This window comes from Argiope bruennichi, chromosome 7, assembly GCF_947563725.1.
Source record: "Argiope bruennichi chromosome 7, qqArgBrue1.1, whole genome shotgun sequence".
NCBI lineage: Eukaryota > Metazoa > Arthropoda > Arachnida > Araneae > Araneidae > Argiope > Argiope bruennichi.
The window spans coordinates 36657057-36674041 of NC_079157.1; the positions used below are offsets into that span (position 1 = coordinate 36657057).

A 16985-nucleotide genomic window follows, 5' to 3' on the forward strand; every position below is an offset into this window, starting at 1 on the left:
ACGTTGTATAAGGGGGTCTGTTGAACGTTAAACTCGTCAATGTCAAACATTATCTCGCTGGTGTGGTGTGGTGTGGTGTCGTATGGAAAGGGGGGGGGCAGCTCAGTTGTCGTCCTCGTCATCTGACAGCGGTTCAAAATTACGTGGTTCGTCCCAAAATAGCCCTAGTGTTGCTTTACAACGGGACGTTAATGTAACTAAAACTAAATCTATAGGTTATACCGTCTGATTTTTTTATTATTAGTATGCTCAAGTCTTATTTGATTGCTGATAACTAAATTAAGGAACTCAAATTTTGCACATCTGTGCTTAAGAAAATAATGATAAAGCATATTAAGATTATTCCAGCTAAATCAGCTTGCTGTTTTAGCAAATAATTCGATTCAGATAACGAAACAACAAGTGCTCCTTTTTTGGCAATGAGAACTTTAAAGCAACTTGCGATTGATGATTTAAGAGATATCCTGCAGCAGTAATTGTGTTAGAGAATGATTTCTATATGGATGATGTTCTTTCTGGTTCTGATTGCTTAGAATCTGTAAAAACGATCCAACGAGAGTTGATTGAGATATTGTGTAGCGGACGGTTTTGACAAATGGTGCAGTAACACAGCGGAGCTTGCAGTAAATAACGAATTATACCCCTTCTCTTATGCAGAAGAAACCAAAGCACTGGACGTTATTTGGAAATCTAAAGACGACCGTTTTGCGTTCAAAGTGTGGAGTCAGGATTTCGGTGTGACAAAACGTCAATTTTTATCACCCATAGCTCGTGTTTTTGATCCACTCCGTATTTTAGGTCCAGAGGTTACAAGAGCAAAAATATTTTTGCAGCGGTTATGGCTACTGGAATTAAACTGGGACGATCCACTCCCTACAAGAAAAAAGGACAAATTGTTATGATTTTCAACAGCTCTTCAATTTATCAATAGTATTAGATTTGACAGGTGTATATTATTTTAAAACCCAGATTGGATTGAAATACACGGCTTTGCGGATGCTAGTGAAGTCGCTTATGGAGCAGCGATTTACTGCAAATTGCATTTAAAGACTGGTGAAGTGTCTGTAAAATTAGCAACAAGTAAGTCCAGAGTGTCACCATTAAAACGTCTGAAAATTCCGAAATTGGATCTTTGTGCAGCATTTCTGCTCTCCACATAAAAAGTTCGAATAATTTCCGCCCTCAAATTGGATATACGAGACCATATGACACTCCTAATCCGAATGTTCTCTCATGTGAATTTTAAGACCAATTTTACATGAAAAGTTTTTATTGCAGTCATTTCACTCAAAAGGATTCTATTCATCACGTGTTTTCAAATGGAGTACAAGATCTTTCTTTAATTTGAAGGCTGAGGGGCAGACGCCACAATTGTCAGTCCTCCCCCTGGAAGGTTTTGCCTCATGTGTTATAAGAGGGAACTTGATTTCGGAACATTTGCCGCATAGTTTGGACTTATATGCCTGGTACTTTGAATGCTTGCACGAATGAGACGAATTTTTAAAAATATTTGAACTTATTTCAAAACATCGCATCTAAGCAGTGATTTTAAAGAATTACTCAGCCAGAGGATTAATCATGAGACGAACTGAAGACTATAGAAAATAAATGTTCATTCTGGGCTAATTTAACAAATTCAATGCACGTTTTAAATGAATGAATTATAATTGTGTTAGAGGTGGAATGTAATAAAATAAAAACACTAATCATATAATGCAAAATTCCCACTTAAAGGAAAAGGATAAATGAATAAATCTTACCAAAAACTATTAATTCTTCAGAATGAAATTTCATGTGAGAAGTAAAATAAATATCCAAAAGAATGAATTATCTCTGCATTTGTAGCTTATCCAATTATATCCAACTAAAATTCAATAATTTTAGTTGGATGAATTATTGAAAAATAGGGAAAATATCTAATTATTCCAATCTGTGGATCAAATTATATAACTTACTTCCTATTGAGGGTCAAAATTTAGTGATATAAACTGTAAAGAAAAGTGAGAATAATTCTCTTATAAAATAATCATTGAGTTGATTCGAACATACCATCAATCGATGAAATAACATTAATTTTATATGAATTTGTTGAATAAATGTCTGTACCTTGAGCACATTCTACTAAACTATGACTAGACAATAAAGTTTCTAATAGAAATATTCAACATTACGATCTGTAAAATCATTTTTAAAATAGTTCAGAAAATCATGCTCCTGTAAATCATTTGAGCTACATTAAATTTCTGTTCAGAGCATTCAAAAATGCTGTGTTACAAAAATCGTAACACAACATTGTTGCTGTGAAGGAAATTAAGATTCACTTTTACCCGCAACGGATCATGTTGTTAAAAAAATGAATAGGGATAGTTGGAAACAAACAGGATTCGAGAAAAAATTTATTCTCAAGGTTGAAATTTGCTTTAGATAAGTGATATTAAAGTGCCTTTTCGGAAGGAACACGACGACTTTTTAGCGATGGACATTGTAATTTTGAACTTAGGTCAGATATCGAGGCCGACACCTGAGCTGTACCCAACTCTGTTAATTTAATTAAGGATTTAAACGACTTAGAATCAAAGGAATGTATAAAGTTCTGGTCAGACTCAAATAAAGGAATGAATCCCCTCATCCAAGTCTCGATGTTTATTTGACAGCTATTCATAGGCATCCAGAATAAAAATGAATTACAGATTTAAATGCAGCGAATAGATTTTTTGCATACAGCTTTCGAACTACACATTTTCGAGCGCGTGTACAGAAAGCACCCGTTTCATCTCTCGCTCAGTTCAACGCTCTGGTTTTTTCATTGCGCCATCTGTTGGCGTTCAAGGGAATTATCACCCTCTCCAAAATTCTCCACAACACTGGAGGGAAGAAATTTCACCCTCGATATCAGATGAATCACCATCCTCCTGGGCGCGGCATGTCGGCACCGGTAGTGCAATGAGTCTGTTAATGGCTCTTTTGGCAGGTCCTGATGGAGTACGAAGCAGGACAATTCTAGTAATACCATCAGTTCCGGAGATTACCTCCAGGATACGCGCCAACGGCCAGGATAATGGAGGCATGTTGTCAGCTTGAATAAAGACGAGATCTCTGACACTCAAAGGAGGACAATGTTGATGCCACTTCCGTCAGGATTGCAATGGTAAAGGACGTCTCTAGTCCATCTACTCCAAAATTGAGGTTTTATCTGTAAAAGACTTTTCCATCTGCAAGAAAGACTAAGATTTTGATTAGTGAGATCAGTTCCTTTAGGAAACTCAAGAAGAGATTCCCCGATTAGGAAATGCCCAGGGGTGAGAGCCCTGAAATCAGCTGGATCATTGGAAAATGGTACTAGAGGTCTTGAATTAATGCAGGCCTCTATCTGACATAAGAGGGTAGACAGTTCTTCAAAGTTAAGCAAATATCCTTGACAAGTCTTAAAGAGATGTCTTTTGGCGAGTTTGATGGATGACTCTCAAACACCACCGAAATCGGGAGTATATGGTGGGATGAATTTTCAACTGATGTTTCTCAAAGTCAGGAAATTTTGTACAGACTGGTCTTGGACTAACTTGAATAATTGCTTTAGATAATTATCTGAAGCTATGAAGTTCGATCCATTATTTGACAGGATATCAGTGGGATGACCTCGTCGTGCTATAAATCAACGAAGTGCGGTTAAAAAGTCTTCCATAGACATACTGGATATGAATTCGAGATGAACTGCACAAGTCGCTGTGCATATGAATAAACAAAGTTAAGACTTGAATTGTGTAGCCTTTCTGAGATGCTGCCATTTTGTGACTAACGGTCCTGCGAAATCTACCCCAACTCTTTCAAAAGGACGAGATTTTATTATTCGACTACTTGGCAAATCTCCCATCTTAGGATTCGAAGGTTTAGAATTTAATCGACAGCAAACGATACAACGATTGATTTCTCGACGAACCGTGGAACGACCATCAGGAATCCAGAATTCTTGTCGAATGAGAGATAAAACCGATTCTGGATTTCCAGCATGGAGACTGACTTGGTGAAAATGTCGAATTATCAGGGGAGATAGATGATGCCTTTTTGGGGATGACTATTGGAAATTTTTGATCATAGGGAAGAGTCGGATGTTTAGAAAGACGACCTCTCAGTCTGAGAATCCCATCTTTATCCAAAAATATATTTAAAAGGAGCAATTTACTAGATTTGGGTATGCGTTTGTTCAACTTGAAACATTTTTCCTAGTAGAATTCAGTTTGCTGAATGAGTTTAACTAGATTTTTAAGTGAAGCCTCTACTTCTTCTGCTTGAAGGAGCCCTACTGATTTAGAGGTTGAAAAGGTAGCTTTACAATTCTGAATAAAACGTTTAACCCATGCGAATACTCTTATAAGTTTGGTGTAAGATGAAAATTTGAGTAGCACGTCATTCAAAGGATTTCTGTCCGCATGTACGAAAGTAGTTCCGGCACGGAGTCTGGCTCGTCTAAGTTGGTAGTTAGCCCTTCTAAGGAAGGTACAAGAGGATGAAAATCTTGTTTGATACAATCAGGGCCATTTCATCTATAAGATGCATTTTTGAGCTGCTCTGGAAAAAGTCCTCGAATAGCACAATCGGCTGGATTGAGTTTATCAGGAATGTGATACCAATCAGACACTAAAGTTAAATTTAAGATATTATTAACTCGATTTTGAATGAAAATATTCTCTATATTTGGGAGTTTATTTATCCAACTTAATGCGATTATTGAATCTGTCCATAATTTTCGCTCTTTTATGGGAAAAGATAGGGCTTTTTCGATGGCATTTATTATTTCAGCAAGTAGAAGTGCTCCGCAAAGTTCCAACCTTGAGATAGTAAGCTGTTTTATAGGAGCAACACGAGTTTTAGCACTTACGAGACATACTTGATTCTGTCTAGATTTCAAATAGACAACGCCAGCGAATGTTTTTGTAGATGCATCGCGGAATCCGTGTAATTGGATGTCAGAATTATTGTCTACTCCCAAGAATCGAGGAACTGAAATCAAGTTTAGATTATAGCTTTGTTGTTTAAATTTTGTCCAGGTTTCTAGAATGGTAAGAGGAATAGGATCATCTCAAGCGACTTTCGATTTCCATAGTTCTTGCAACATAATTTTTAATATGATTACAGAAGGCGAAAACAATCCCAGCGGGTTGAATGTTTTAGCAATAACTGATAGAAGTTGCCTCTTAGTATTTACTATTTCTCCATCAGCAATTCTAACTTGAATCGAATCTGTTAAAAGATTCCAAAAAATATCTAATACCCGCTGTTTCACTTCTTCATCCCACAATGAATGTATAGATTCTGTAGCTAATAGCGCTTTATCCAAATCTTTCAAAATAATTTTGTGGCTACTAGACCATTTTCGGAGACTAAATCTCCCTGATTTCATTAGGTTTTGAATTTCGGCAATAATGGCTTTAGCTTCTTCTTCAGTGTCGGCTCCTGCCAACAAATCGTCTACATTCGGAGGGATCTTTTCAAATAACCAGCATTTATTTGACTGGTCATACAAAGTTGAATGAACAATCGAGTCAGGCATTTGTGAAGTATAGATTTTTCCAGTTAAAATGTATCCCAATTTAGTTGAAATTGCAGCTGGAGTTCCTGAAGGTCCAAAAAATGAGAAGTCCATCCAGGAGGAGTGCATAAATATCTGCACCGAGCAAAATGTCAATATGTTGCGAAATATAAAGATTTGGATCTGCGAGTATAAGATTATCCAAATGCGGCCAGTTTTGAATTTGAGTATCGAAATTTGGGAGAGGTGAAGTCACTTTATTTACAACAAGAGCATTAAGATTAAATGATTTAGATGAGAAATGAGGAGTGAATTCTATCTGACAACTATGAAATGAAGTTTCTACACTAATCCCATTAATACCAGTTAATTTATGATTTGTATTTTTTAACGGTAAATTTAATTGATCCGCTAACTTTTTTGAAATTAATGAGAGCTGTGATGCAATGTCAATTAAAGCTCTGCATTCAATAAATTTTCCCGAGTGATCTTTCACTTTAATTACAGTCGTTGAGAGAAGAACAGAACTATTTTGCTGATTTCTTTGAAGCTGAAGTCCATTAGAAACAGCTACGACATTAGGATTACTGTCCGTCTCAGTCGGAAGATTTACCTTATATCTATGAAGTATCGTGTGATGTCGATCTTTGCAAACTTTACATCCGATATTTATTTTGCAATTATCCGTCTTATGATTTTTGTGAAGACAATTCCTATAACAAATTCCTTCTATTGCCTTCAATCGTTCTTCGATTTCCATTTGATTAAAAACAGGACATTTATAAAGCGAGTGATTTGAATCTCCCTGGCACACAAAAAAGAATCGCTTCTCCCCTCAGTTAAGCTATGAACTATCACTTTTCTTGTCTGGTCTGCAACCCTTCGACTAAATCGGTCCTCCCTTTCACTCTGACTACATTTTCGATCATCTGGAAAGAATTTCTTTTCAGGGGTTAGGTTCCCCCACATTTGTTTATGTTTAGCTGAGCTACGCCTGTCTAGAGATCTCGCCTCCCTCTCGATAAAGGCTTTAAAAGAATTCACTTCCACGAAATAATCCACATTGATAACGAAGCAATAAAAGAGATAGAAATTTATCAACCAAACAGAAATAGCAAAAAACCCAGACTAATTCTCCTATAACGTAAGCAATCTTAAACTAATGATAAAACTCACAAGTCAACCTTCACATCTCAATCACATTAATTTTAAATAAATATTAAATTAAATTAAAAGTAAATCATAAAATTCCCCCTATCTATCCCCTTACCTTATCGCAATAGCGCAATCAAAGTTCTCATGAGCCATACCGTAATTTCTTCATACTCCAACCCCTGCACACCTCCCATACCAAGGCAAGATGCATCTCGGCTCCACCTCTGGAACTGGACCCGCCTCCTACCAACGATTCTCCACTCAAGCCCCAGACCTCATCCACTCCTGCAAATTTACCAATCAAGAACTCACCATCACTGATCGTGTGGACACCACAGCGTATTTCGTCTACGTCTCTACGGAAACGCATCAGGATTCAAGGTCAAATACAACGGTGAATTATCTCGTCGCCCAGTTTCGAAACGCAATGATTTTTTATAATCAGCTCAGTTAATTCACTTACTTCTAAACCCAAAACACTTAAATTTCTAATACAAAATACTTCTAATTTTAAATACAAAATTTTTAATACATTCATTACAATTATCTAAAGTCTCGAATAGCCGTTAAGATGAATTTGCGTTTTGTATTTTTAGATTAAACAACTTATTAATCTGTCAATTAGCTAACTGACTTTTGTTTTCAAATCTTTTGCATAACAATTCCCAGCAATATTTTAGATTTTCTTCCCGAATTGTGAATCCACGAATTAATTTTGCGGCATTAACTTTGGTAGATGCGAATAAATATTGCAATTTGTCTATTTTGGATAATTCTGAATTATTAATTACCATTGCTTGAAATAATTCTTTGAATGATATCCAATTTTCCATATCTCCATAAAAATGCGGCAATTCAAGTTTAGGCAATTTTTTAGACGCCTGAATTTTGGCATTTGAGCAAACAGCTTGACTTTCCGTTTTATTTTTAGGCTTAGTGTTTTCCAAAAGCACGGCACACTCAAATAACACATCCTGAAATTCCGAATATTTTTCAAGTTTCTCTTCACTATCATTAACATCTAAATTCGAAAACGAATTTTCTAATTTTTGCTCATAAGTATTGAATTTCGCTTTTAGCACATTGAATAATGCATCTGAACTTCCTTCGTTTTCAACGGCATTTTTAATTATCTCCTCAATTCTCTCAATTTCTTTACAGACATTACTGAAATTTTGAATTGCTTTCAAGAGTTTCGATTTGGAAGTCACTGTCCATGGGCTCTGAGGCTAACGACGGACAATAAATGTTGATTTAATTAAGAATTTAAACGACTTAGAATCAAAAGAATGTATAAAATTCTAGTCAGAATCAAATAAAGGAATATTATGTCAAATAAAGGAATGACTCACTTCATCCAAGTCTCGATATTTATTTGACAGCGATTAATGGGCATCCAGATTAAGAATGAATTACAGATTTAAATACAGCGAATAGATTTTTGCATACAACTTTCAAACTACACATTTTCGATCGCTTGTACAGAAAGCACCCGTTTCCTCCAAGTATCCTCTAAGAATGCCAGTCTCTAAACAAAAACAAAAGTTCAACGCTCTGGTTTTTTCATTGCGCCATCTGTTGGCGTTCAAGTGAATCACCACCCTCTCCAAAATTCTTCACAACACTGGAGTGAAGAAATTTCACCCTCGATATAAGATGTAATGTGTATTAAGCCCGCATACTCGATGGCATTTTGGTGGAAACTGGTCCCGAACTTGAAGCCTTCGGGTTTCTTACCGGAAATCTTACTATTAAGTCATCGCGCCCACTACCCAGGTTCAAGAGAAATATATTTTGTGATTGAAATTTTTTCATCGCCTGACGAAGTTTATTAGACTCTCTAGTCATAATTGCTAATTTCCTTACTAAACTGCGAAAGAAATTCTCGAATTTCAGGTAAATCATACTGTAAAAGTATTGAAACTATGTTGATGTTGAAACAACAGGCTATTAAAGAGAACCCCATTACTCATTAGAAGATATTTTATAGCGGAGTTGCATCAAAGCATAGACTCCCGCACCAGAGGTTGGCTGATTTAAGAATGATTCTTCGAACCATACCACTAGATTGAAGGGACTGGCATGACTTCTGAGGAGGACCTTTTCCTCCGCTGATGTGTCGTGGAAATCTGAAACTGCATGCGGAAGCCGGATAACCTCACACGTGATTTTTTTCACCTGATCTTGATTCAAAGCAATGCTGACCGGAAAGTAGCCATGTGAATTCGTCCGGTTCGAATTGCTTTTCGAAATTTCTTTCAATAGTCTTGAAGACATGTTGAATACCGGCTAATGTGACGTCCTCGTTTTTTTACCAACTTTAAAATTTGAGAACATGTTTTCATCATAGCTCTTTTATTGCCTCAATAAAACTATTAATCACATAGCTAAGCTTAATCTGAAATAGTCTTTGTGAGCAATAATATATTATATCTAAGTAATTTCAACAAATAGAATCAATAGCTTTGTTCATCTCGAATTTTTCTTGAGCTCATATTGATTTTCAGTTCATTGCTTCTTCTTATTCTTCATAAAGAAACTGACATTCTAGACAGACACCGAGTACTATGGAAACATCGGAGTATCTAAAGTTTAGTTCAACTTAAATTGATTTTTTTATGTCCTCGTTGTTAGTAATTTGATAAAAAAAATCATTCACTATATTGAGATTTTTTTTTATTGCATCGAATAATTATGCATTTTGTTTAATTTTGTTTAAATATACAATACTATTGCGAACATATATTCCTTCCTTTTGCATTTTCGCGGTGTTCGTAGTACTTTTTTACTAATTCAATATGTTTTCCTAATCACTTAACCCTCAAAATGGATTCCAATGATTTACATGTCCCTCGATTGATATCAGCATGTCTTTGATTTCTGAAAATTGTGAAAGAGACGTACTAATACATATGCGTCATATTTCGAAGAAGAACTAAGATTTGGGAATGTACTTTAGAATTTGTAAACTTTATCAGATGAAGAGGGCATCCGCTGATGTGGAAATATCTAAAATAAATAAGTACCACATCAGTGGGATATGTTTCACCTTAATCTCAGTTTATTATACAAGTTCATATTTATTTCTATGTGATTATGTTTGAAAAAATAATTCTATATTACCGTAATATTACTGTAAATTTAATAACCAAAGTAAAGCGACCTCATTACTTATCCATTCTGTTACTTTTTGAGCTACAAAGGGAAACAAATTTGAAAGGGAAAAAATTACTCGATATTAGCAGGGAATATATAATGAAATCTTGACATCAATATGTGTGCGAAGTACATGAAAACTACCCACCTAAAGAATGCGAAAAATGAAAGGCCAAGAATACAGGGAACTTGCTGAAATTCGTTGTCTTCTTACTTGAAAATTGTTTTCGGCTTTAAACATCTAAAGAATAGATTAGAACCATGTTTTAGAAAATCGGTTCTCTTACGACATAACGTGGCTTCAATGAGATTGCAATTAAGGGATTCCATTTTTCTAGAAATTAAAAGTTTAATTAGAGACAGAAAAATCTAATATCGTCAACACAATCTTAATTTCACCGAATAAAACCCGACAAGAAATTAAAACAAATAATTCTCATAAATCATTCTTTATTTAGAGACAAGTGAATATTGAATCGCGGTTGGGATTGATAGGTGGAAATCAAAAAAGTTACTCATGTATAGCAATTTCATTTGCAATAAGAATATGAATGTGTAATTTAAAGGAATTTAAAATTCTTTGGTATATTACTATATGAAAAAAAATTATATGCAAGGCTAGATAAAATATTTAACGAATGTAAAAAGCCGATAAGAGATGATCAAAGTTTAGCACATTTTGTTGCATCAATTTCTGTCATCATTGCAATTTCAATCATTGATTTATGACTTTAACTTGTAACTTTTCATTCGTAGGTTTTTGCATTCATTCAAACATTTTGCGATTGCTTTCGATAAACGGATTTTATTCAAAAAATAAAGCACCAAGTAAAAACAGGTGATTTATATATGAAATTCAGCTTATTATGGGAATAACTCGTCATCTATATCAGCCGATGAAAGTAGTTGATATGCAAAAGATATGATTTAAATAACATGAAATATCCAGGGACCCATTTTCAGGTATTTTAATATGTCTTAATAAAAATAATCTGTATGGAATGTAGAACTGCAGTTTCTATTACACACATTACATCTGTAAGGATTCTGCTCTTTATGTACGTTCATATGCATAATAAGGTTAGCTTTAGTTTTAAACTTCGAAGAACACACCTTACACTTGTAATGCCTTTCATGCGAATGACTGGACATGTGAAATTCAAGCGCTCGTTTGGAGGCATAACTCTTTTCTGAATTCACAATTCACACCTGAAAGGATTCTGGTCTTCATGCATGTTCATGTGGGCAATAAGATTACGTTTAAATCTAAAAAGCTACAGTGCAAAAACTGCATTTATAACGTTTTTCATCAGAATGTTTGATAAAGTGTCCGTGGTAATTTGTTTTAGATGTACATTGCATATCACACCTTGCATCTAAAAGGATTATTCTTAATGTGTACGTTCTTATAGCGTCGAAGGCCTCTTTTAGTTTGTACGTTCGAAGGCAAATGTCACGTTTGTAACCGAATTAAAAGAAAAATAAATATTATTAAGTTTAAAGCCCAAGAACCCAAAAGAAAGATATAATGAATCTGAGCAGGAGAGTTGAAAAAATATATAGTTGGGAAAAATACATTTAATTCTTTATTTTGCAATTTTGAGTGACCGACTTCTTACCGGAAATTTAGCATTTAGGCACTTATTCATAGACACAGAATTCTCTCCGCGATCATCATTAAAAAAAAATTACTCCTTTCAAATCATCGATTTTAAATTCTAATATTTTATTTTATATTATTTGATCAATTATTAGCAATTTTTCCATAGAATATTTTCAGGTTTTTAATATGGATTCACTTCGATTTCAAATTAAAAACATTTTGAAATTAAAAATTCAAACAGAATAATTAGTTCTTAATTTGAGGAATAAACAGCTTAAATGACTGACGTACGCATATTCAACAGCAGTTGTTGAATTGACATTAAACATATCGCACGAAAGAAAGGCCTCAGATTCTTCTTCGACTTATTATAGTATTTCAATGCAGAATACATTTACTGCTTTTGCCAAATAGCCAACTCATCTTATTAATTGATTGGTCACTCATTTTCAAAGACCGAAATTCATCGAACCCATTAAATTATATCATCATTTCCTTGAGATAAATAATTATGAAAATCATCATCAAACCCTATTCAGTAGGATCTCAACACAATTCTGATGTACTAAAATGAATTAATCCTACTTAACTTAACCCATTTATCTGTTTTGCAGTTATATAGCTAAACAGATATAACCTGAGAAATGATTAATCAACTAATGAAATTTGTGCAAAGCAAGACGAAAACAATATTCATAGTTCCAAATATGTTGAGTATTTTATTCATCTCAAAAGTATGAAACTTTCACTTTTTTTAAATCCCTTCAATAGAAACTTGCAACTAATAATGAATGGCTTCTCAACCAAAATACACCCCCCCCTCAAAAAAATGCTTAACCAGTGATGCATCATCTTACACCTTCCCATGTAAGATGAAACCTCAAAGCATATTTTTTGTGTGTGCTTAAATTATAAGTATCAAAATGCCATCTTAAATCGAGAAATAATGTGAACTGCAATCTGATTCAATTCAATTTTTGAGACAAAATATCCGAAGAAGCTAAAATAATATTAAAATCATCAAAAAATAAATTTGTCATATCCATTTTAAACATTTCTTAATTCATTTCAGTTATCCCAAGAAATGAAAACGAACTCTCTTTTTTAAAAAAATTCATTTTAAGTAATATGGAAAAGATATTTAAGTGGATATTTGAAATAAAGTGAATTGAGTGAGTATGCATCGCAAGCAGACAAGAAATCAACTGATATTAAAGGCAGGAAAATTTTAATCAGATTGCAATGTAACAGGACAAATCACCAGTATTTTATTTAATCTGACTTCATTCTTTAAACTTTTAAGGGATTTTATTCTTGTTTAATTGAAATAGTATTAATGTTAATTGAAAATGATTTTAAAATACATTCCATTATTTTAAAATCATTTACCTGTGTCTCATGAATTTAATCTCAATTTTTAGCTTTAAATATGCAGGTGAGATTTTATATTTATATATTTCTGAAAGAATATTAATAAACCGCGTTATAATTGCGTAATTTTTAATTATTCTTTATTTTTTAATATATATGTTTCAGACTTTTAAATATGCAAATGAATTTTATTCAAATTTTAATTTATCTTTTTAGAAATAAACTTTATCCTTTGATATTCGTAACATTCTTGAATTCATTTTGATCGCCTTAATATTATAAATTAGTAAATATTATAAATGAACCAACATTAAAAATTACCTTTTCATATGTTTGGTAAATAGAGTCTGTGTATTTCAATCTGAATGATCAAAATAAATATCTCTATTAAAGATAAAATGTTTTCGGAGATTTTCAACAACCGTACTAAGATTGTCAAATCGAATTTGAAAATAAATTAAAAATTTGTATTTTATTTTTTTGTACTTGGGAATCTTATACATATTGATGTCTTGTATATTATAAGTTTTAAAAATTGAGACGATGTAGAAAATTCTATTATTATCGTATTCGAAAGGTTGTTAGCTGTATCGGGTTCAGCTTTTTAGCATATTATATGTTCCTTTCAAACCATATGAAATCATACATATTGAGAAAATTTTATAACTGATGATTTCATCTTCAGAATTAATCCCCTGAGAAACTTGAGTTTTCAGATAATTCTTGAAAAATAATACCTCATAACAAAGCTTTGATTAAGTTGTAAAACAGTTCGCACTTTTTTTAACAGAAATAAAAATGGAAACATACTGCTGTACATGAGTCCAAAATCGAAAAAACACAAACTTTTTTGTTCTGCATGAAGTATAGTGCACATCTTTATTTCGTGCATAGGGCTGAATAAAGCTTGTTCAAAGAAAAGAATTTTTGCAAGAAAATGTTGCTATGGTAAAAAATTACTGGAAAAGCCGTTGCAAGTTTCCTACTGCACCAATGCTAAATTTTCGAATCCTTCATTAATTCTCTTTTACGATTATGTAACAGCTTTTCTGTGGCCTTCAATCTGTAAACTTCCTGTTTCAGAATGTATTCGATTGACAATTGAGTTCAAAAGTAGCAATGCGCAGTGCTTGGAGTTTTACTGGACAATTCTGACATTTTATAAACACATATTTTAAAATTAACTTCATAAAAGAATCGTTACTCAAATTGTTAGTTTATTTTTTGGTCCTTGGAACGTCATATTTTAAAAAGACTTAAGAATAGAATTATTTATTTGAATATTCAGCACAAATTCCTTTAGAGCATTGCACACTTTTCAAAAGTTGTTTTGCAGAGGATTCCATGCTCATGCTCATGCTTATATGCAAGTACTGTTTTTCCAATTAAATGTTGAATAGCAATGTGATGAAATTTACTTTTTGACGATTTCTAAGAATGAAATGTAAAAATATAATAGTAAAGATTGATCAGATTCATTTACTTCGGATTCCTTTCAGGAAATAAAATTTCTTAATAATATAAAAAATAATCTGTGTATGCTCGGTTTTCCTTCGCAACTTCCCAACAGCAAATAAATTTTACTGTTTTCGTAGAACTTCTCTCTTTTTTCTATAATAAATTATTCCGACTCTTAACAGATATATTTCATAGTTTTAAATTCATTTCATTAAAATACCGAATTTATTTCTATATAATGGATAATATAGAATAATATCAATGATTTATTTTTATTTACAGCTATAATCGAATATATAAAACCTGACTGTTTTGACATTTAAATATTTCTTCCTTCATTCACCGAAAGTGCTATATTTGTTTGAATTCAATAATTTGGAAACATAAAAACAACCTGAAAATGGAGAAAGAAGCGACATACATTTGTGACCGTTGCAAAGAAAACTCAGATGCCAGTGAAAATAAATCAAAAAATTATCGCTGGCTTGTTTCAATAAAAACCATATACCAGTGTGCTAAATGTTCGAACTATTTTAATATAGGATTCAGAGTTACGGATAAGATATCATTGATTGATGCATCGAAAAATTCAGAGCTAGAATTAATTGCCGCGCAAAGTGAAAATGTGAATGCGGATGAAGGTTCCAGAAATGAAGACAGGATACAAGAAAGCCAGCCAGTCGAATTAAAGAAAAAACCGTACAAGTGTGATGTTTGCCTTCGAACCTACATGACTCAAAATAGTCTTCGACACCATAAGAAAGTACACGATGAGAAAAATCCTTTTAGATGCAAGGTATGTCAAACGCAATGCACATCGAAAGCAAATTACAACAAACATTTAAACAAACATTCCAACCGAAGACGTTATAAATGCAATTTTTGTACTTCGGCCTTTAAATTTCAATGTAGTCTTCAGGCCCACTTGAATATACACGATGACAAGAATCCTTTCAGGTGTGAATTGTGCAACAAGAGTTGTACTAGTCAAAGAGAACTTGAGAGACACATAACCAGTCATTCGAATGAAAGAAATTTCAAGTGCCCTTTGTGTCCTTCGATGTTTAAAACTAAAAATAACCTTACTACGCACATGAACGTACATAAAGAACAGAATCCTTTCAGGTGTGAATTGTGCAACAAGAGTTTTGCTACTAAACACTCACTTGAATGTCACATGTCCAGTCATTCGAATGAAAGACCTTTCAAGTGTACTGTATGTCCTTCGATGTTTAAAACTAAAAGTAATCTTATTAATCATATGTACAGGCATAAAAAGCAGAATCTGTAAAGATGTGAAGAGTGTAATAAGAACGACCGTTCTACAAACCATCTCAAAACGCACATGATGTCTCATTCCGACGCAAGGCCTTACAAGTGTCATATTTACTCTTCGTCCTATAAAGCAAAATTTAAACTCACTGTTCACATAAAGAAGAAACATCAAGAGGATAGTTTGAAAAAAAAAGAGAATAGCTGCAAAAACTGTTTTTTTTTCCCATGATTATCGTTCAATTTTAGCATCAAGTAAAGACACTCCTTGCAAGATATTTTTATCAGAAGAGCGAGTTTAATTTAACAAGTTGTTATACATCGTGACTTTTTTGACGGAAGTGATGACCTTTCCTGAAATCGGCTCAATCATCAAAGAGACTTCTATAAATTTCAGTGCTCATTTTATAGCCATGTATTAAGCTATAACACGTGCATATAGTTATGAAACATAATAAGCAGCATCAATGAGATAATAGATCTCCATTTGTGGAAAATATTTAGTTATAAATAAAATTGATATAAAAAAAACTTTTTTGCAGATTTGGATTATATTATTTCTCTTCTGAGAATAAAGATAGCATAATTAACAAATTTTCTTGTAATCATCAGGCTACAGGTTTTTTCCTAAAATAGTATTCTAATAATATAAAACTAATAATCAAAGACATATCTATTTTCTTGCAAAAGTCAACTAAAAAAACCATATTGGAACCCATTCGGACTCACACAAATGTTACAAATTGTGCTCATGCGCGGACATTATCTCGAATATCATTAATTAAAGTTATTTATTTCAAAACTGTAGAGGATTTTAAATACAGATATCACATATTTTAAGCTATAATGATTTGCAGTTGAAAGATTTTCATGTTGTGAAATTTTAAATAATCTTGAATAGTGCTTTTCTGTGCTTCCTACCTGATACCGGTAAACGGATGCAAATTCCCATCCTCTTAAAAGTGTTCGACCAGACACATCCGTCCCCTTTGATTCAGTACTGACTGTTTCCTGATTCATATTTTAGTATTTAGTCTAACAAATTTACTTTGGAGACTGATGCAATTTATGATCAGGCAGTGAATGGTCAATTGGCAATGCAAGTGATATTAAACGAGAGAAGCACAAGATTCTTTTTCAACTTATAATGTATTTCCAATAGAATTAATGTTTCCGCTAATGAACATAAAGACCTAGATTTATTAACCGATAGCTATCCTCTTCCCAGGAACGAAAACTTTCACATATCAGCCAAATCTCCATAAGTGAATGCAAATGTAGTTAGTTTATTTTAGAAATCTTATTCAAGTGTATAAGATTATACTCATCCACAAAAAAGTACTTTGGGAAAAAAACATTTAATTTGCAATCGTTTTGACTATCAATAATCCTTGACCAATCGTTTTCTAAAAGGAAATTTAACGTTTGGGAATTTATTCAAGG

The 16985-nt window shown here is 33.2% G+C and overlaps 1 protein-coding gene across 1 annotated transcript; it reads left to right on the forward strand.

Annotated features, from left to right (window-relative positions):
• The first annotated feature begins 12816 nt into the window (after positions 1-12816).
• LOC129976569 (gastrula zinc finger protein XlCGF7.1-like) lies at positions 12817-15654 on the forward strand. Its single transcript, XM_056090199.1, has 2 exons — positions 12817-12876; positions 14553-15654. The coding sequence occupies exon 2, from the start codon at positions 14671-14673 to the stop codon at positions 15559-15561; it is 891 nt and encodes a 296-aa protein (XP_055946174.1). The 5' UTR covers positions 12817-12876; positions 14553-14670; the 3' UTR covers positions 15562-15654.
• The last annotated feature ends 1331 nt before the right edge of the window (positions 15655-16985 follow it).